At 45.6% G+C, this 21,091-nt stretch overlaps 1 protein-coding gene across 4 annotated transcripts in view; it reads left to right on the top strand.

Moving 5' to 3' along the window:
- Nucleotides 1-2,737: 2,737 nt before the first annotated feature.
- The window catches only part of DENND5B (DENN domain containing 5B), a 118,218-nt gene continuing 99,864 nt past the window's right edge, over nucleotides 2,738-21,091 (top strand). For all 4 annotated transcript variants that reach the window (XM_087766605.1, XM_087766608.1, XM_087766607.1 and 1 more), the window contains exon 1: nucleotides 2,738-2,883. In XM_087766605.1, the coding sequence (XP_087622731.1) occupies nucleotides 2,772-2,883 (112 nt within the window). In that variant the 5' untranslated portion in view covers nucleotides 2,738-2,771. The remainder of the gene's footprint in view (nucleotides 2,884-21,091) is intronic.

Below are 21,091 nucleotides of genomic sequence, written 5' to 3' on the forward strand. Positions count from 1 at the left end.
TATCCATTTTGTGCTGACATAAACGTAGCTGAAGGGTGAAAGAAGACAAATGAAAAATTAGCTGTCAATGGGTAGCCAGTCCACCTCCTGGAGTGGAGGAAAGTATTGCCACTGGGCAGGAAGAAAAGGGTGTTGATGCAACTAAAATCCTACAGTTGAGCCCTGAAATTTTTAATTATAATTGATGTTGTTGTTGAGTGAGCTAACTTTCAATCCTACTTTCACTGTTAAAAATCTCCTCAAAGTTACTGATTCCTTGGGATGAGAGCCAGGGTGGAATTAAAAAAACATGAGAGTGAAGAAGAGCTACCCAAAGGCAGCATGCAGTGTCTAAAGCTAGACCAGCTTGGAGGGAAAGACTGGAACAACTTAGATGGAGGCGTTTAGACGAGAAAAATCCAGGCCCAGGTACATGACGTGAATTACCAGAGCCCAGACACACATGGCACAGCCAGGTCTGCTGGCACTGCAAAGGAACCGAGTGGCCTCATTGGGATGATGTTTGTGCCCAGAAGATCAGTTGTCATAGAAGAAAAAATCACTGCCCCCATGAAACTCCAACAAGAGCGTCTGTGGGAGCCGCACGTACAGGAGCAGGAGCTCAAACTCACAGCCGTTCCAGGAAAAGGGGTGAGTTTATTAGATTTTTATACCTGCAATCTCACGTGTTGTGCTTTATCCCCTTGTTTAGTGCTATATTTATTACTGATCTTATTGAGATTGAAGTGTCTGTGCACTGAACTTTATTCAAGCAAAAAATACTGTCCTATACAGAAGACAGCTACATCAAAGCAATCTAGAACCACCTGCTGCCCAAGGAAAAAGGTCAGGACCGTTGTGTGAAATCTTGGGTTAATCTTAGAAGCAATCCTAACTCATACATCCTTTAGAGAGGCTGGTGAAGCCTCTGTCTTGGACTGCCTGGAGACACCTGTGCCATCGGACATCCAAAAGAGAAGCCTACAATAAGAGAACAAGATGGTTCTCCACAGTAAGAGCAATTAGTTTTGAATGAGAGTCAGAGCCTGACTTAACTCTTATCATCTGACCTACAGCTGAATAAGCAAATACATACAAGTTAATAAACAAACCAAACTAAATAAAACAACCTAACTCTCAGTGCAAAGTCGAGAAAATAACTGGTCTCCCAGCAAATTCCTATGTGGATCTAGCAAGGTTCAGCTTGTTATACCAAGTGCTGCAACCACGAGAATCAGCGATCGTGATAGAGGACTCATCTTTTTTTTTTTTTTTTCTTGGATATTGGGGATATTGGGCAGTGAAGAAATTGGTGTAGCTCTTGTCTGTTTCGGTAGGAAGCTGAGAAGTAAAAGGTCATAAAGCTTGTTAATTCAAAGGGAAGAAGAGAGAGAGACGTTGATCTAGGTTGCCTCCAGGTAGGAAGGAACAGTTATTCCGCATACCTCCATAAAATGACCCATGCTGGATGAAATACCAAGTTCCTTGCAGGGATTTCCTTATCAGAGGTGCTTGTTGAATAAGGACAAATGTAAATCACAGAAAGAAAAAATGTGGCTCACGCTGCTGAGATATAACTGAAAGAGGTCATAAGAGTCCACAGCAAGCAAAGGATGAGACTGTAATTATGACACGCTGCATGGACCAAGACTGGTAAACAGATAAACACAGAGGGATGAAAGTGCATACTGAATTCTGCAAACAACCTTGAAATATATAGATGGCAGAATTACCCGACACAAGCAGGGATCTCATCAGTTTGGAGAAGAAAATCTCAAAACTCCGGAAGAATCACCTCTGTCCCTTTAATAGTAGGTGCCACTCCCGAGCGGATCTGCCAGTACTTTGGCATCGGGTAATAATAACGGGAGGGATTTCAGAAACGGGGATAAAATAGTACTGTTTTCTTTCTGGACGCGGCAGAATGGTTACCCACTCTTAAACAAACTGGGAATGAAGAAACATTTTAGATTTTGCTTCGAACCAGAGCGCCTGTAGCAACGAAATAGTTCTCCGTCCTACAAGTTAACGCGGCGCAGGGACGGCGACCACACAAAAGCCATCCCGCAGCCCCCCTCCCCCTCCGCCAGCAGCCCCTCGCCGGGGCGGGTTTGCTGCTGCTGCTGCTGCTGCTGCTGCTGCTCCGGCCTTCCGTCGGGAGAAGAAAAAGCCCTTTCCCCCCCGTGGGATTCCCGCAGCAAACGCCCAGCGCATCCCCGGCGCTGCCTGATGCTCGGCGCGTTCTGGCTGCGGCGCTTCAGGCGCTCCCTCCTCGCCACCGAGTGGCAACATCCCCTTTCCTCTTTCTTTATTTAACGAAAAGCCAGCCTCCCCTACTCGCGCCTTGGGGGTGATGGTGGGGGGGGGGAGGAAGCTTTAATCGCCTATCGGGGCAAAACCGTGGGGCAAAGCAGCGGCGCGAGGCCGCCCGGGGCTCTCCCGCATCCCTCGCCCCCAAAACGCCGACAGGGGCGGGGAGAGGCGCCGCCGCCGCGCCCGCCCAGGGTTTAAATGCCCCGCGGGGGCGGGCCGGCACCGCGGCACCGCCCGCCCCGCCCCGCTCCCCCCGCCCCGCTCAGCTGACAGCGGGGGCGCCGCGCCGCGCCGCGCTGCCCGCCCGCCCGCCGGAGCCGCCGCTCGCTGCCCGCCCGCTGCCCGCCCGCCGCGGCCTGCGCGCCACCGCCGGGGATGGGGGGCGGCGCGCCGTGACCGGCCCGCGGGCGCGCCCCCGCCGCCGCCGAGCCGCGCTGCGCTGCCGCCGGGAGCCGCCGCCGGGAGCCGCCGCCGGCGGGATGAGCGGGAGCGGCGCCCCCGGGCCCGGCGCGGCCCCCTGCCGCTTCGCCCACTACTTCGTGCTGTGCGGTATCGACGCGGAGAGCGGGCTGGAGCCCGACGAGCTGGCAGGTGAGCGGCGCCGCCGGGGCTCGGCGCGGCGCGGAGGCCTCGCCCGCACCCGCACCGCTGCGGGCTTTTGGGATCCGCTGCTTCAAAATGTCTGCTCCCCCCGCGGAGGGGGCGAAGGGAGGCGGGGGGCGCCGAGCCGGCAGGAGCCGCGGGGAGGGAGCAACTTTGGAGGATAAAGCATCCGCTGCTGGAGCATCCCCCGAGGGGCAGCTCCCGCCCGGCGGCGGGGGGCGTTTGTCTGCCGGCCGCCGGGATGCGCCCTGCCCCGCAGGCCGGGCTCCGCCGGCCCGCTGTTGGCCCTGGTCCCTAATGGTGGAAGGGGAAAGGCGGCCCTCGCCCGCCCTCGGCGGGGTGCGACCGACGGGGGAAGGGTACGGGGTTGAAGGGAGCCGAATGACCGAGCTTTCTGTCGGGGCAGATGCGGTTTCTTCCCTATTTGCACTGGAAAGGGGGCGGGGAGGGATCTGGGGAAAACGGAATAAATTAATGGAATCGCATCTTTAATTATGCTGCTTTATTCACATCTTATGCCTATTCAGAAAGAGTCTTCCTGCATCCTTCCTTCCCCCTCCCCCCCAAAATGCTACAGAATCGAAGAACAAAATTATTACGGTGGGATCCAACTCGTTTTCGAAAATATTTATTTTTGGAGGGTTCATGACTGGATTTGAGCTGATGGGGAAAAGGCAGTATTGCTTCCTAAACATCGCTAGTGTTTAAATAAAAGGAACCATTTAAGTCAGTTTTTACACATAAAATTAGATTGACTATAAGCTTAATAATGGGGCTTAATTGCATGGAAGCTAAGCATTTCCTCACTGAGTTACGAGTTTGAAAGCGCTGAAGCGCATACGCGTGACCGTCCCAATGCCTTCGCGCTGCAGGCGAGTGAGCTGCACGCGATGGAAGTCGAAGGCAGCCGTAGGTGTCGGGGTGGGCACCTCCGCCTGGCCGTGGGGCCGAGGCGAGGGCTCCCCTGCTGTTGCATCAGGAAGCACCTCGCCTTCTGGTTGTGCAAGAGAAAGACTTGATGAGCTACATCACTGATCGACGTACCCTGACTGAAGTTCATTTTTTTGTCACCTGTAACAGGGGTGGCTACAGGCACCTGACGTTCCAAGGAGCTTTATCTTAACGCGAGGTACCTAAATCTTTGCCCTTCGCGGTGAGCACGCACTGGCAGTAGCCCTAGGGTCTCCACGTTGAAGCATTAGCCGAATGTGCTTTAATCTCTGTTTGTTTTTTCACATGTACTAGTGACCGCAATTGTACGTTTTCAGTTTTGCTGCTTTTAGTAGAAAACTCCTGGCTCGTGAGCCATCTCCCAGCTGATGGCGTACGGGGTTTGATTTGCATAATATGACCTACTGGGGTTTCAGCTGCTTCAACTTTGAGTCATCTCTAACTCTTCTATCTGAAAAGAAACTATTTTTAAAGCAGTGTTGGCTGGCAGGCTGTGCCTTCCGTGACGAGTACCCAGACTTTCAAACTTGCCTTTTGCTGATTTCTGCTCCGTTTCACAGCGAGGGGCGCAGGCGTGTTGGTGGGGAGCACCGCTCGAGGACAGGCTGAGCGCGGTGGGGTCCTGCAGTGCCGTGGCTGGGCTACAGGGCTCAACTTGTATGGTCATTCAGTGGGTTTAGCTGAACTGTTGCAGCAACACTAATCAGATTGCAAAGCTAAAGAAAGTCTCTCTCTCTTCACTCTGAAACATTTTTCAGTAAAGGAAAGAAATTTTGGCACATCTAGGATATGCCCATTTATAAAATATAATGCAGCCGTGAATAATTTCAAGGACAAATTACCACAAGTAGTTGTTTTTAAAGCAAGCGGGGCTTCTTTTTTTATTTTCTCCTTCTTCCCCAATAGGAAATAACAAGTTGAAATGTCTTTGAAACTGGTTTAAACTAGGCAAGGTCTAGCAGTATGGTTTGAGCACACAAAAATTCTTGGTAATGCCAATTTGGGAGGCATTCGTAATACCTAGGAGGGCTGGGATAAGATAGAGGAAGAAGTGGAGTGGCAGAAATATGATGGGACTTAATATTGGCACTGAGCGATGTTATATTTTTAGAGACTCGTGACAAGAGCTTTCTGCTATCAGCTGGTAGCTCAGCAGTTGGAAATGTTAGGGAGGAACAGGGAGTGCTGTGAGCCACAAATATAATGCAGCCGTGGAAATATTAACTCTAGTTTTAGATGTAGCTGAGAAAACATTTCTGTTAAAGCTTGGGGAGCATTAATGCCACCATAGGCAGGCAGTAGTGAGATCCAATCTAGGAATCTGTGTTACAGGTTTCAAAAACCGAGCTACTAGGATTGAATTCATTACCGGAATAGGTGGGGAGAAAGATGCTTGAGGGAACAGAAAGTCTATAGTATCACAGGAAACCCACAAATGAAGTCTGTTTCTTTCTAAAAAAGCTCTTGCAACATTTTGTAGAAAGAAATGATCCTGTTCTTTCAGTATTGAATTATGTAGCTGTGATAGCTTTCCATCTTGCTATCCTTGTGCTTAAGGAGGTAAGTCATGGCATCAATGAAAAGTTGCCGTGACTTAAGCCGCCACACAGATCATCCCTAGTTTCGCAAAAAAGTAATTAAGAACCTGCTTATCTCCAAACTTGTGAGTCCCTTAGCAGCCAGCATACACAAAGCTCCTTGCCCAAGCGAGGTCCGACTGAACGGAGCTGCGCTAGGGCTGAGCAGAGGAGCACGAGGAGATGAGAGGAGCTCCTCCGCCGCCCCGGCTGCCCCAGGGCCTCTCCTCTGAACGGAGCAGAAGTTACAAAATCCTCGAGGGATTTTCTGCTTCCAGAGGACTTGCTGGTGATCAGCTGAGGCATGGACACCTCACCGAGGCACGAGGCGTGCTAAGGAGCTGCCAGTGAGTCAGCTCTGGCGTCATCTGGAGCTCCCTGACCTGCACCCTCCCTTCGTTGGGGACAGCTGGGGACCCACCCCCGTGTGAAGGCTTTCCTTGCCTGATGATTTAAGCCCAAGATCTCTTACTGCACAAACCCTCTGCAGTAAAAAAAAAAACAAAACAAAACAAAAAAAAAACAAAAACAACAAACCAAACAAAAAAAAACCCCAGCACACCAAAAAAACTTATCTAATGGATCAGGCGTGAAGTGAAATGTTTCGATGATGCTCTCAGAGGCAGGGCAAAGAACTACCTTTTTAATTCTTATTGTAGGCTTATTTTAATTCTTATTGTTGGCTTAATTCTTATTGTGTCTGTTCACAACATGAAATAAAATCAAGATTTTAAAGTTGTGTAAAGTCTTGACATGCTTTAGGGAAGAGTGACTTCCTTAAGACTTCTTAGTCCCGTGGATGCTCAGTACTTAAAATTAATTTGGTAGATGAGAATTTTCCACCGTGCAAATGGTTTATTTTGCCTTTTTTTTTCTCTTTTGCATGTATGCTATTTTCTGGTACAGATTTTTCAAATTTTTGGTTTTTTTAATAGGAAATTGCTCCACAGCAGGCTTTTCAAATGGACTCATTTGGGTTTTTTTTAAGTGAATTAATTTTGAAAAGTAAATTAATTAAAGTAAAATTAATTTTGAAAAGTAAAAAGCTGTTTACCTGTTGCTCAACTCGGTAGCATATCCAGGCATGCAGCAAAGTAGCATATGGATTATATTGCTGTCAAAACACTGGTTGCACTGTCACAAAGCTCTCAGTCAAGGATGGAAGAAAAAAAATCTAGGGACTTGAGGGAGGAAAGGCAGCTATCTGAGGATTTCTTGGCACTGCATAGTTGGAGAGGTCAGAGAAGAAAAGCAGTGTATTTGATGTGAAATATCTTGAAAAGCATGAAAATTTCTGTATGGGTTTCTGTGCCCTGTTGAACTCCACTAAAACAGAATGAAGGGAGCTTTTCTCTCATGTTCAGGGCTGATGGAAAATATATTTCAGTTCACTTTCATCTTCATGCCTGCTTCTTTCAGGTAAAGCCATTTTGAGACTATCAGCCTTGGAACTGCACGTGCTTAAATGAACTCGTTGTAGTAAATACTTAACATTACCTTAAACAAAAAGACCTAATTGCTCATTAAATTGTTTCTTTTGCACATTTTGTCATACTGTATGAACTTTATAAGTGTGTGTGCAGGGCACGGGATTTTTCTGGCTGTAGCGGCTTTTACATTTTGCTTTGAGGGCATATTAAATTTTGTAGTGTCTTGTTACAGAGTGTCACAAACACACTGTATTTAGAAAAATACAGAATACATACGACTCAATTAAAAAGAAAATGAAATATCTTCTATTGGGGAAGTAAATATCTTCTATTGGGGAAGTAATTTAGTGCTCTGGAGGAAAGCAGAGAGAGAATTACGGATGGGTGTGTTGTTCCCAAGTGGAAGGACTGGCCTGTGCTCCATTGAGGATGCTGTTGCCGGAGCGGTTTGGGGGAGAGAGGATGCGGTAAGCCAGCACGGGAACTGGCGCACGAAGGACCGTGTTGGATGATGCCTTCTGCGTCTCAGAACGTGAATATTGGTGGAGTTGTGGTAGCCCTCTTGCTGTGTGAAATGAAAAGTTTTACAGCTTTTTTCCACACATAAACCTTAAAATACTACCTCAAGACTATGCTTATAGTGAGGAGATGTTCTAGTTATTGTATCTTGTCTAGCAACATATTTTGCACTGTCTAGTTTGGCCACTGCGTAAAGAGTCACTATCTTACTGTCCTGGTTCAATGTATACTTCAAAGCTGTAGGGAGCTTCATTACTCTACTTCTAAGATCAAATTTGTTTGTTTGTTTGTTTCCTTCATGACCAGCAAAGCTGAGAGTGCTCATCGGAAACACTGAGTGTCTTGGGGAAAAATAAACACTGCTTCTGCCTCCTGCTGTTTCCCTATAAATATCCAGATATTGGTAACTAATTTCCCCTATCAATGAAATGAATGAAGCGTTACCTCAGTTCATAGTGTTGAAAACCAAACAGGTCGTGTTGCAGTCTGGCTAACTGTGCTTCTTATCTAGTAGGCTCTTATTTTTAGAAAGCTAAAAGACTTTTTAGTCCTTGTGTGTGCTTGGCACCTGTGTGCTCATGCCTTGCAGAGCCTCCCCGCAGCCAGCGCGGTTCTCCATCACGCTTCCTTCGTGCCAAGTCGTGCTGCAGTGCCAGAAAATTTGGTGGCGTTACTGCAGTGATACAAATTCTCGTGTACATGGCTTTTCTGAAAATAAGTAATTGGATTTTTTTCCTAGTTTACTGGAAAAAGACTGAGAAATTTCCCTTGACCAAGAAATATCTAAACAGTTGCAGTTCCTGTTCATGACTTACTCAGTTGCCACAAATGAAAAGCAGGCTACAGGAGTTTTGCTTTTCGTTTTTAAGTACAGTCCAGAGTTGCACAAAGCATTTTTGGAGGGATTGTCCAGGTTAAGTAACCTGGATGTGGATGAGAGTGGTATGGGTAGAGGAGAAGATGGCTGATGCTGTGCAACTTAACAAAACTTGCTCCTCAGAAGCAGTTGGGAGGGATGTGGGACTCAAGCATTTCTCCTGCCCCTCTTCAGAAGCGATGCTCAAATGCAGCCCTGAATCTTCTGACTTTGTGGCTGGAATAAGCAAATCCCGTGGACGAGGGATTGGATGGAGTAGCTGGCTTATTGAAGTAACTGTTGGTTTTTGTAACTTGTCATAATAAACAAGGAAACGCTGGGTATACATCTAGGAAGCCTGTTTGATAAAAATCTAAGCTGGATTAATATTTTGTTCATATGAAAACAAATCTTTTGATCTTAGTCTGCATAAGTGAAGTGTTGTGTTTCTAGTTAAAGGGAGCATGGAGATAATCCCTGCATCTGTGCAACCTTGACTCGATGCTGAAGCAGAAATAATGTTTCTGCTCTCTTCTACATCTTTAAAGGTGGTGGCATGGATAGTTGCTGTAATGGTTTATGCTTAAACATGGTTGGTGGTTTTGGTTTTTTTGTGTTTTTTTTTTTTTTTTTGCTACTGGGGATAAACAAAATTCCATTGTAACACCACACACGGTTTTTTTGTTGTGTTGTTTTTTTTTTAAATAGATTTCTGAATTATACATTAAAGACTTAGCTCCTGTAGGAGGGTTTCTGCAGCCAAAGGAAACAGTCCTTTTTATAAAGAATTGTCAATATTATTGACAAGTATCATCTCCAGCTACAATAACCTTTAATAAAGAGTAACCCTCTTGCTTACTTGGATAACAGACCACTTCTGGAATCGCTAATGGCTGTGATGTATTATTATGTTTTAGTAACAGTGCTTTCATTCTCTATCTTTATATGCCAGAGAGTCACTGGATTTAAACGCTTCCCCAACCCTGGTGTGACTATTGTGTTATACATTTGCCTTCATCTAAGTTTTTTTATACTGTATTCCTTTGAAAAGAAGGTATTGATTGGGTTGGAAAAACATCATTATTCCTATCAATAGCACTGATTCACTAATGCTAAACCAAAGAGAATTTCATGCACTTTTTTGCTAGATAAGCTCCTGTTTTAATTTCCACGTAGAAAGACTAAACCCTCTTGCACTCTCAGAGGCTGTTTTGCTGCCAGTGGCTGTTGCAGTAGCACAGAAGAAGACGGTGCAGCTGTGTACGTGAGGGTTTTTTTCAGTGAAAATCCCAGTAACCAGTCTGTTAATATTGTGGTAGGTCGCCTTTTTCCTTCACATAGTGTAAACTGCAGTAGTAGTCAAAGTGCTGGCAGGCAGAGTGTCTGAGCTGCTGTCCTTTATAAGAATGACCTAAATCCAACCCTAATCTTGTTCCTGCGCGTCGGGCTTGAAGTTGCTGCTGGCCCCATCCCAATGGCTTAGTGGTCCGGCGGCCAGGGAGAGCCGGGGTTGCCGGGACCACAGCTGCCTGCCTCCGGGGCTCACAGAGCCCAGGACCTGCCTTGGGCAAAGAGCAGTGAAGTGCAAAGTGCAAATGTCCTGCAGAGCATGGCAGTGCCGGATCAGGCCTCATCACACCGGGTGGGAGCCTGAGGAGAGAAGGTGTTTTTGAGACTATGTTGAAGGTGCAAGTCCCTGTTGCCAGTGGAGAGGCTCCTGTGTTGATGTCCACGTCTGCGGTGGTCCTCATGGCGCCGAAGGATGGCGGCATCTGGGGGAAAGCGATACCCGCCCTTCTGAAAATGGGAGAGCAGAAACTGTAAATACGTCAGAATGCTCAAGGCACTGCGTGACTGTAGTATTGATTTCTCTGCTCAGCTGTTTGCCCGTGAAGCCTTTCTGTCCTTGCCAGAGCGATTTACCAGTGCTGCAGGAGCTGTGCCAGCACCCTGACACTGTGCCCACAGCATTCCTTATGCCAGTGCGGAGCTCGCCGTAGGAATACCTCCAAAATGAGCTGCTTCAGGAGACAGAGGCTGAGACGCATGCAAGCCAGCAGGGCAAGGGTGTCAGGGCTCTCTTGCCTGCCTTCTTTCACCTGCTTGTCACGGACTAATCAAGTTGTCCTTAATGCCAGCTCGTCCCTGAAACATGCTGGCAAACGTACAGCCCGCAAAGCCTCTGCGTAGGCTGATGCTGGATACAGGGCTGGCATGCTGCTCCCCGCTGCAGTTGCTGATCTGCTGCAATGAGGGTTCGAGTCAACGAGAAATGTGAATGAAATGGGGAAGAAAAAAAAAAAACCAACAGTGTGTGCACTTTGATCCAGTTAACACTGTGGTGCTTGTGGCTGGTGCTATTTGAGATCATGTAGGACCACATACACACGTGGGAAGAAGATTACATGTAGCTTGTTCAGCCATATTTTTTGTGTATGGAGAGGAACTGTAGCAGTCAAAATATAGGAACCTTCATGTAATTTGTGAGTGCAAATAACCTGCAAAATTTTTTTTTCATTATCTACCTCTTGACCAGAAAATAGCAAAAAATATGTATGGTAGGAAAAGTTACATTGAGGAAAAACAAATTTTGGTTAGGAAACAGTAGCTTTCACAGTGATATTTTGGTCACATTAGCCATATAGATAATCTCAAAAGTAATTAGGGAAGAAATGGTGATGGGTCATCGCTATAAAAGACACATACTGGGGAGATGACTAATGCGTGACAGGCTGCTGAGGTGTCAGATACTGGCATGGCTGGAAGAAGCTTCTGTTACATTACTAGTATGAAAATATAAACAATTCAATTTGTTCCCCTTGCTTGGAGTCAAAGATAGTTTCACTCAGCTGTCTGATCATTAAATCTTAACTGAGAGCTTTCTCATTAGGGTGTCCTAGGTTTAATGAAGGTGCCTGGCTGGAGACATGAAGCCATGCTCTTTCAAGGTTTGGAGTTTTGCTTTTCCCTCCTTCCTCCACCTGCCAACCCAATCCATGAAAAATAACGTGAAAACATCCAAACGGATGCTTAAAGGGCGAAATGGAAAGAGCCTCCCCTTGCTAATGCATGCTCCGTGTAGAGTAGCCTTGAACGACTTTGCTAGATCTCAGTGACCTGCTCTGAGTGATGGTACAGAAATTAAGTCTTAGTAGAACATAATATTGGGGGGTGGGGTGACTGGTTTTGGTGGATCTGCAAAGAAAACTTTTTGAAGGTTGTTCTCCAGTGAGAGAACAACTTCGTACAAAAATGTCAGCAGTTCTTGTTTGGTCTTCAGAGGCAATGTTTAAATATGTCACTCTTTGAGAGTGAGCTTCCCCCTCCCTTTGGAGCATGAACTTGGCTTTGCTTTACAGCCATTTTATTCATCAAATTGCAATAATAATTATGGGACCTAGTAGCAATGTTTTTTAAAAAACAAGCTTTATATCAAATGGAGTCAAATTGTGCTTCGAAGCTGTGCGAGTGGTACGTTGCGCAGCATGAAAGCTAGAAGAGTCCTCTGTCCACCTCGTTCTTGGTATTCTCTTGTCATGTTAAAGACTAACATGTGGAAGGGTAAGGGAGCTTAATCTGAAACACCATTCTGTGTAAACAATGACAGGATTAAAAATAAAAAGCAGAGCTTAACTGTCATGGGTGTGTAGAGGCTGCTGCTTTTCATGGATGACTGAAATTATTTGTATAAATTTGCATTTTCCCCTTAGCATCTATATAAACCTATGCTCATTTCCATGCATAGCTATTTTCACGTACAAACTGATTGGCATGCGGTGGCATGCGATGTAACGCAACGTTACCTGTGTTAGCAGTAACTATAGTTACAAGGAAAAAGCAAGTGTCACCGTGGATGCTCCTTACACGGGGCTGCCTAGGTGTAAGAGGTGCTTCGAGTCTCTTGTGACTGAAAGACAAGGGGGCTGAGCTCTTTGTAATGAAATGATGGTCTCCCAGGGGATGTTCTGGAAAAAGGAAAGAGATGTATTTTTTTAAATTCAAACTATGAAGTAGTTGAGCAAAGAATGCAATATACAATTGAGTAAATATTTCGCTTGTCGTTGCTGAGGGAGGGGAGGATTTGCTGATTAGTTAGTTATTCACACAATACTATTTTGCCATCAGTATTCCCACTTGGTGTTCTTGTTTGCTTTATGCTGCGCAATACTCTGACATGAATTTAAAATTAAGAACAATTTTATCCTTAAAACCAAAACAGCAGCTCTGTTAACGTAGACTTTCTCTCAGCTATGATGCTGGCTGGTGTGGGAGAGATGAAGGGCTGTTGCACAGTTTCTAGGATGGGACTTTTTGTAATGTAGATGTTGTGCTTTCTCATTTTATTATTCCAGTATAACAATTTGAAAATACACAGCATCAAGTATTTGGGGCAGAATTCTCACATTTTATTTTAAAAAAAACCCAACGAAACAAACCCGAAGAGAAACAACAAAACACCAAAACCACCCAAACCCCTAAAATTTTGTGTAATTGTATGAAGATGAAATGGCTGGTCATGACTCACACTGCTTAAAAACTGCCAGGTGCTTTGTAAAATGACTGATGGTGGATGTAGGCGCTGTCGCAGAGCTCTGAAGGGTGTATTCTGCTGTACCTTTTGCCTTGTAAACGCTTCAAGAATGTCAAGGCCAGCAGGAATGGTCCTATGGTGTCTCTAATGCACCCCTTTTCGGGTTGTCACCCCTCGTCTCTAATGACTATTGTTATGAATCTATTAAGGGAGAATATTTATTTCTGGAAATTAGGAGAGCCACTATTCAGCACAGATGAATTAGGTGTTTAGCCTTTTCCCAAGATGATGCTATTCAAGGTAGGCTTGTCTGACTAGCATTTGCAAGTATGTTGACTCTTTCTGGCTTTGGCGAGTGTGATAGCAGATGTTGTTTGACTCTTAATTCAAGCAGGGATGTGTAGTCTAGTGTTTCTATCTCAAATTGAGGAATGACTAAGAACTAAAGAATCCCAGTGTAAGGAATGCTATTAAGTAATCATTTTTTCCTGTATAAATATGAACATCTGCATTGGGTGAGGCAGCTGTAGCTGTGGTCTGCTGTCATACTTAGCAAAAGAGGAATGGTGATGGGAGATGTTAACTTTCACAATAACAGTTCTGGTTAATAACTTACTATCGTTTCTATGCCCGTGTCTTTGTTTTCTTTCTTCTTGGAGCTGCCTGCAGGGTGGTGAGTTGGGAGGGGAAAGAAAGAGCCCTGATGAAAATTGCTCCGCCTAACACACTGTTAAAAAAAAAACAAAAAACAAAAAACAAACAAAAAACCCACAGTAAAAAAACCCCTCTAGCTTAATGTCGGCTGAACTTCCCATGAAAACTCAGCCTTAATGAGCTTGGACCCCTCAGCCCTGCTTTGTCCTGGTCAGCAGGTGAGAAAGAGCTGAGGGCCCTGGTGCGGGTGCCCTGGGTGTGACCTAGGGGCTCGGGGCCCCGATTAGTTCAGCTCTTGTGCTTTTGGCGGGAATAAGAATGAGAAAACATCTTGTCTTGGGGGCTGGATGTATTCATGTTCCTCTCCTGTAGTGCTAGAAGAGGCATTTGTCCAGGAGCCGGGGAGAAAAGGCACAGATTTAGGTCTGTCCTAGAGCTGAGACTGAATTGCTCAGAGCAGCTACCGCAGTGGAGTGTCCAAGATATATCATATTTGACAGTGGTGAAGATCTGAAAACTATTTGCAATTCAGAATCTGTCTTGGGGTTCAGTTACTGGTTAATATTTTGTCAGCACTTTGTGACAATGACTTCTGTCCCAGCATCGCTCCTGGTGCACTGAATAGCTCAAAAGGGCAGTTGATGCTAAGCAGGAGACCATCTGTGTTGTTAATAGTGTAGTATTATCACACTCAAAACTCAGACTTGTGTGATTTGTAATGTGATCACACTAGACCTGTTTCCTTTTTTCAAAAAAGTTGAAAAACCAAACCCCCAAAACAATCTGTATCCTTATCTACCAACTTCTAAGCCCATAGGTCAATTTAATTTTGTCAGAGGTGAAATTGAAAAGATATGGATTTTTTTTTTTTTTTTTTTTTGGGGGGGGGGTGAAGTCCCTGCAGCTAGAGCAGAGATTCTAATTAACCTTCCAATAATACAAAGGCTGCGGGAAAAGCAACAGCACTTTATAAAGCAAGAGGGCCCCTCCACGTGGGTATCCTGGCAATTGGCAGCCACGTAGCTGTGCTCTGAGCAGAGCCTCCTGCCCATCTGGTGGGTTGAGGAATGAAGGGTAACTCATGGTACTGAGGGGGAAGGAGGGAAGATCAGAGCTAGCAGGCTTGTGTGAGCAAAAGGAGCTGCAGATGAGAGGACCATGATTTCTGTCCTGGCGTCCTGTCGCATAACTCCTAGCGCTCTTCACCCAAACCTGTGAAACCATACAGCTGTGTTAATGCCGCCTTCCTTAGCCTTTCCTTCTCAGTCTCAAATGAAGAGTGTTTGTTAGGGGAGCAACTCTGCTACAGATCCTACAGTGTGATAACAGGTGGTGGGAGAAAAGCTATGTTTGGCAATAAATAGCAATGCAAGGATGGTTGTTTGCTGGTCCAAGTCCTTCCTCAAGCTCAATGAAAGGGTGTAGGAGCTTGGCTGTGTTAGTGCTATTGCATCCAAAAGAGATGTCTGTGGAAAAGCACTTTCCTGCCCCCCCCCCCCCCAAATGCACTGAATGGGAGATACAGCAGCAGAATGTGCTGGGGAAGGGAGTTCTCTACTTTCTTTTTCCTCATCTTCCCCCTTCCCACATTTAAAAACAAATCAGCTCATACTCATGCTTTATTGTTTTAAAAAGCTATTTTGACCTTTCTGATAATATTGTTAAGAACCAAGAACTGTATTCTGATGTATTGAAGTGCTAATGATGCATAAGGACTCATAAAACTGTATTAAGTGCATTAAATTTTGAGTAACTCCAGTAAAAGGCACTGCAAGGGATGGCTAATCACTCTGCGTTTATGAGTTGTCTTGGAAGTAAATGGCAATATTCAGCTGAATCTGTCCACTGAAATGGGCTAGAAGGAGATGGCATTGCAGTGCAGTGGGAGGTTGGCAATCCACGCTTGATTAATCTGCTCATACCAAAGTGGCATCGCTCCATGCTTCCAGCAAGCTTGTAGTAGATGAGTGCATTAATGAGCCCCTGGGTAACTGAGACTATGCTCTGGGGCCGGGGGGGCATCAGGAAGGATAAATGTTGCTGACTCAGTTTCTCTTTCTTATCTTACCTCTACATATTTTTTCTAAGCAGTGCTTAAGTGATTCCATGTTAAAGTGAGCATTTTAAAATGCCTCTATGTGTCGCTAACAGTAGCAGAGCAGTTCTGTGTGGTTTTGAGTGGCTGGGTTATTTAAGCCTTTTTGTTTTGTTTCCCTGAACTTTCTCCACCTGAAAAATGTTGTGATCTTCAAATATGAAAGACCGACTCTGGGTTAGTCGCTGCTAGACTGTGCTGAGTCTTAGTACGTTAGAGAGAGGTTGAGGCCAAACCTCCCTCAGGGCCGGCCGAGTGATCCGCTGAGCCATCTTCTGTTGAGTGGATTCAATTAACTGGTTGGTAAAAGTGTGTTGACGTCTCTGAGCGCTGACGATAATTTGTGGTCCAGAAAGTTTGAAAATTATTCTAGCCTTAAGAGAAACCATTTCGGGAGGCTACTTAGCTTTTGCAGGGTTGATTGTCTTTTATTTTTGCTTTCTGAATATGTTTAATAAAAAAGGGATTACAGCTAAATTTAAGCAAACTCTTGCATTGAAGACTTAAATTTCTGTTTTCCTTTCTTGCAGTGGCTTACTGATAATTTAAGTTCTACTCCTTAAAAATGTATTATCTGGTTTATTTTGAGGGAGGTCATCGGTTTCACAATATTGTATAAAACTGAAACCAAATCCTCACGTCTGCAGCTGCAGTGTTAAATAGAGCATCATTGTCATGTGGTGAGCATGGCTGTCAAAACACTTTGGGCAAAGTGGGTAACATGAACAGTTCTTCTATGTTAAATATTTATAGAAGAAAATGCAAACTCAGAAGGCTGCCAGCAGACAGACGTACTGCTTAAATACATTGTTGTGTTGGTGAGGGCATGAGTCTTTGCGCAGCAGCTTTAGGAAGAAGACAGCGAGTGGTTTCTGCTTGCGCACGGGCTCGACAAGGTACCTTTTCTGTACAGAAATATAAATGAAAAGGAACTGGAAGTTTAAAACTTCACTTGCGTAGAGCTGTTGTTTTTCTTCTGATTTGCCAGCCAGCTGCCCCCAAAATGGCTCGTTCTCTTTGCCCGCTGGTCTTCTGCTACAACAGCCATAGCAAAAGCTCAGCACAAGCCCTCTCTTGCATGCCTAGCCTCAAGGGCCGGCATGTCTTTATTTCAGGTCCTCTGGTGCAAACAGGTGGTGAACTACAAGCGGCGAGATACTGAGAAGAAAACCATGTAATTAAATCTGGCACTGTAGTATAATAAATCTCCCTGGTATTCTTTAGCTTTCTAGACGCCTTCCGAGCAATGCACAATGGCTGTGATTAATGACTATTGTATTGTCTTAAATAATAAGCTTGAGCCTTCAGATAGGTGACATAATTTAGCCGTAATGAGCGTCAGCTTCGTGTGTTTGATCTCAGCACTTTGAGTTTCAGCGTCGTCGTTGCTATGTCCTTGAGAGATTGTTTTATGCCGAAGAAAACCAGTAAAGACTGATGGAGGGCAATTTCTATGAGAGTGTGAAGAATCCAGCCAATCTGTTGCTCTGAGGACATTGACTTTTTTGTTGTATGTCATTTTTAAATATGCAAGATGAAAGCAGTTGGATCGTTCATAAACTGGACCCACTGTTATTGAGAGAGATTTTCTCTTTGACAAAAGTATGCCTTGCTGGGAGGTGTCTGCTGACAGCACCAGTGGTAGGTGTTTCCTTTTGTGTGTCAAGATAGGCCAAATACCCGTAGCGGGGAAAACGCTTTTCGATCCTTTCCACACCATCGCCCCGTCCGTCAGCACCTCAGCAGGCTTCTCTGTTGTTTCCTCCTTTGACTGAAGGCAGCAGCTCTTTGATATAAGCTCCTATCTCTTCACATTTCTCTTTCCGTTGCCTGGGTTCAGCTGACACAGGAGAAAAAACATTATATTCTCTTCCCTGCAGCTACCTGTGCAGAGCTTTCTCCGTCTCTGTGCCGTGTGTCTGCACAGCTCTTTGGCAGAGCTGGGAAAGGAGGGCTGAGAAACTACAAAGCACATCAGACCTAATTATTCAGCTAGCATAAGGGCCTTTCTTTCCTACTCGGGATATTCGCTCTTCACTGTGTGGGTAGTTTGACTGACATAGTGTGCTGATTTCAAAGCCGTTGCACAGCGCGGTGTAAATGCTTCAAACCCAAATCCATCTTCCTTCGGGCAGCCTGGCCCAAACCGGCTGCCCTAACGCCAGGGTTTGGCAGGGCTCGTAAGTGAAGGGTCAATGCAGACTCTCCCCCTTGTCATTATTTTTGTGGGGTTGGGGGGGAAAAGGGATTTAAAATCCCTCACCCTTTCCTATTAAGTCTGACTCATTTTGTCTGGTTTAGCATTGTGGTAGAAAGAAACATAATGGATTTGTTAGGGTCAGTGCTTCACAATGTGACGGTTGACTTTGATGGGCAATAGGGCCTACTTTGCCACTCCAGACAAAGGATTTGTAGGTCTTGCAGGCTGCCATCTGTTTCTAAAAGCAAGTTTTTGTGGAGAAGGGATGCAGCTTGCATGCTGAAAAAGTTGGGTTTTTTTTTCTTGAGAACTGCTGAGCCTTTGTATTTGAGCTTTTAAATTTCAAAACTAAGCACAGTTTATTAATAGCAGGACTCCCCTTTTGCCTTCCTCCAGGCAAGCTGGACATCCAAATCTCATTAGTGACGGGTTGATGTCTTCTAAAATACTTGAATTTTAGAATACACATACTCATCCCCCAAGTGTGCTGTATTCTTCTCTCCAGCCCCCACCCAAGCTCTCTGAAATGCAATGCCTGGCTGCGTTCAGGTTGTGTGCATTTATTCTGATACATAAGCATATAAGGTACAGATTGGAGAAGAAATAATCTTCAGCCTTCATTTGATTTTTTCACTTGTGCTGAAGTTTTATCTTGTACTCTCTTAAAAACAACAGAGAAGAAAGTTGATCATACTCTGCCCTATAATCCAGACTGGAAAGTCCTACTTTCCTGCTGTGATTCCACTGCAGAGTCTCTTAAATAAAATGGCCAGCCGACCTGTAGGGCTTAGACATGCTGACAAGTACGGTCTATTTATGTGCCATGTGTTAACCTGACTGTTAATGGATTATTTCTATGTATAACTACTGGAGGTAGCACAGAGCTGTGCAGTCCAGGTTTGGAGGGCAGGAAAACATCCTGCTGCAGGACTTAGCGAAAATAACAAGTAAAGCCTCTGCAGTTTTCTTTCTTCCAGCTGGAGACGAACAGGACTGCCAGCACTGATAAAGAGGTCCTGGCTTGCAATCCTGTCCTGCCCATTTATTTTGCCAGTTGCTCTCCTGATGCAATATGGGGGGGCCACGTGTGTGTGTTGATCCAGTCCTTCCTAACGCTCTCATGGTGCATTTTTCTTTTTTGTTAAGGGGAGTGACTGGTGTGGCTGCTGTAGCTGTGCAGGTACACACGTGCACCGCTGAATATGGGGCTGGAAGTGCAACGCGTCCCTTGTTGTTGCAAGTGAGTTAATATGCTGCCAATGAATGTCACATTAAGACTGTGGTGGCAGCCAAAAGAAACTGGCACCTTCCACTCGCCCCCAAACACAACAGCCCGTGTACTGTGCCAGAAAGGCCTGCCTCCGTAGCCATCCCCGGCGCCTTGGCACCCTCCTGCGAACCAGCATTTGCCACCGACACTTTTTCTTTGTTCCTGCCAGTTGCCAGCCACTAGCAGAAAGCTGGCAAGCCACATGGGGACTTGTGCTCTCGTTGCCAGAGTGCCGTATTTTTGGCGGTTGCTGGAGTTAACCTTTTCTCCAAACTCGCTCCCAGCCCTGGTGAGCGGCATGGTGCTGGGGGCTGGTGCGGGAGACGGGGGGCTGCTGGCTTGCCTGCCCTGCCCGCCGCTGGGCAGATGGAAACACGGCCATCAGCTGGCGAGCAGCACAACCAGCTCTGATTCCCTGCCCCGGCTTTCCTCGCAGCTCTGTGCCTCAGCCAGCACTGCTTGAGCAAAGAGGACTTTTCTTCTGTGCAGGCAGCTGTGAAGAGAGGAAGATTTTTTTTTTTTTTTTTTTTTGAGGGAATTAAATTAATAAAATGACTGCCTTTGATGTGGTGGCCTGGTTCTGTACCAAGCTTTCTGCTGCAGGAGGTGATAGCCTGCCTCTCTGCCAGATTTTCCTCCAAAGTCTGTTAATGGCTCCTACAGAGCAGCCCCTGACTGCCTGTGGAAACCACACCGGTGGTGTGGCTTTGCCTAGGTCAATTCTTCCACCTCTTCCCAGCCTCCACATTTATTCCTCAAGGGTGGGACGCTTCAGGCTTCATCTCCATATTCCTTGGAGATCCCATCTTCAAACACACCAGGAATATTTTTATCAGAGGTGGTTCTGCAGCTGGTGTGGAGCACCTGTGCTGAGGGAAGGCCGCTTGCAGCAGAAGTCCCTGTCTTGCTTCTGAGGAGCTGAGGTCTTCAAGGTCCCAAGGGTGGCACAACAAGCGTGGAAAACACTCCAGATAAATACCTGAGACCTGGAGAAGCAGCAGTCTTGGTCAATGGGGATAACTGAAATGAGGGTGTACCCAGCTCTTAAATAAAGACCAGAGCTGATACATATAGTAGGCAGTCTGGTCACTGGCTGCTTCTACTAATACAGGCTCCTAGGTGCTCTACCTGGCCATTTTGTGGAGTTTAAATATTTTGCCAAGGAAGGGCTTGTCAGGTTCTGCCATGTAATCTAGCCATCTCGGAATAGCTGATGCTGGTGATTTTCTTTGGAGACATGTGATGGTTCAGCCATCAAATGTATGCCTCAGGACTGAGCCCATCCAGCTTCCTCTAACTCCTTTCAAGCAGCAGAAAAGCTTTGTGTCTCCTTTTAGGTGCAACAGTGCCACAGTGTTGAATCCTAACACCTATATGGGACCCTTGGAAATATGCTTGAGGACACCCAACATTTTCATGCAGTTAACTTTAAATTACCAAAGCTGAGAGTCTCTTGGCTCTCTTCCACTAGAATACAGGGTGACACAACAAGCTTCACAGAAGTGTCTTCATTAGCTTAAGAGGAGCAGGTTAAAATTGAAAGGGTTTCGTTTAAGAAAAATTTTCATAAGGGGATGCAGTAGTCGATGGTGCATCAAGTACTTCTAGGTGGTTGTGTTATCACTATATTTAAAATGATTGTTGAGTTTAAGAAGCCAACATGCTCTTTATGGTCTATTTGTGGTCTCCAGGCTGTTGGCAACGTGTATATACTGCTCCGTGGGCACTATCAAACTTGCTACAGTGGTAGCTGTACGATCCTCTGTATGCTCTCTTTTTGCGTGGTCTTTGTATCTTCTACACCTTTAAAAAAAAAAAAGAAAAAGAAAAAAGGGGGGAGGGCAGGGGTTAAAATACTTAAGAGTGAGGACAAAAATGGTGGAAAGATCATTTGAAGAAACAGCAGCTGATTTAGTCAGTTTAGCCAAAGAAGCTTTGACTCTATCAGAGGAGAACTTTTCTGCTGTACTTAATTGAATTTGCCAAGCTGGAACAAGCCCTGGCATAGCAGTTTCAACCCCTGCCTTTGCTAATCAGCAGCATTCAAAGCTGCAGAGAGGCAATGAAAAAACACTGAGCAAATGCTGTGTGAACTGGAGAGTCAGCACTGAAA

This window comes from Nipponia nippon, unplaced genomic scaffold (genome assembly GCF_047370975.1).
Source record: "Nipponia nippon isolate SJK-2023a ecotype South Korea unplaced genomic scaffold, ASM4737097v1 scaffold_3, whole genome shotgun sequence".
Taxonomy (NCBI): domain Eukaryota; kingdom Metazoa; phylum Chordata; class Aves; order Pelecaniformes; family Threskiornithidae; genus Nipponia; species Nipponia nippon.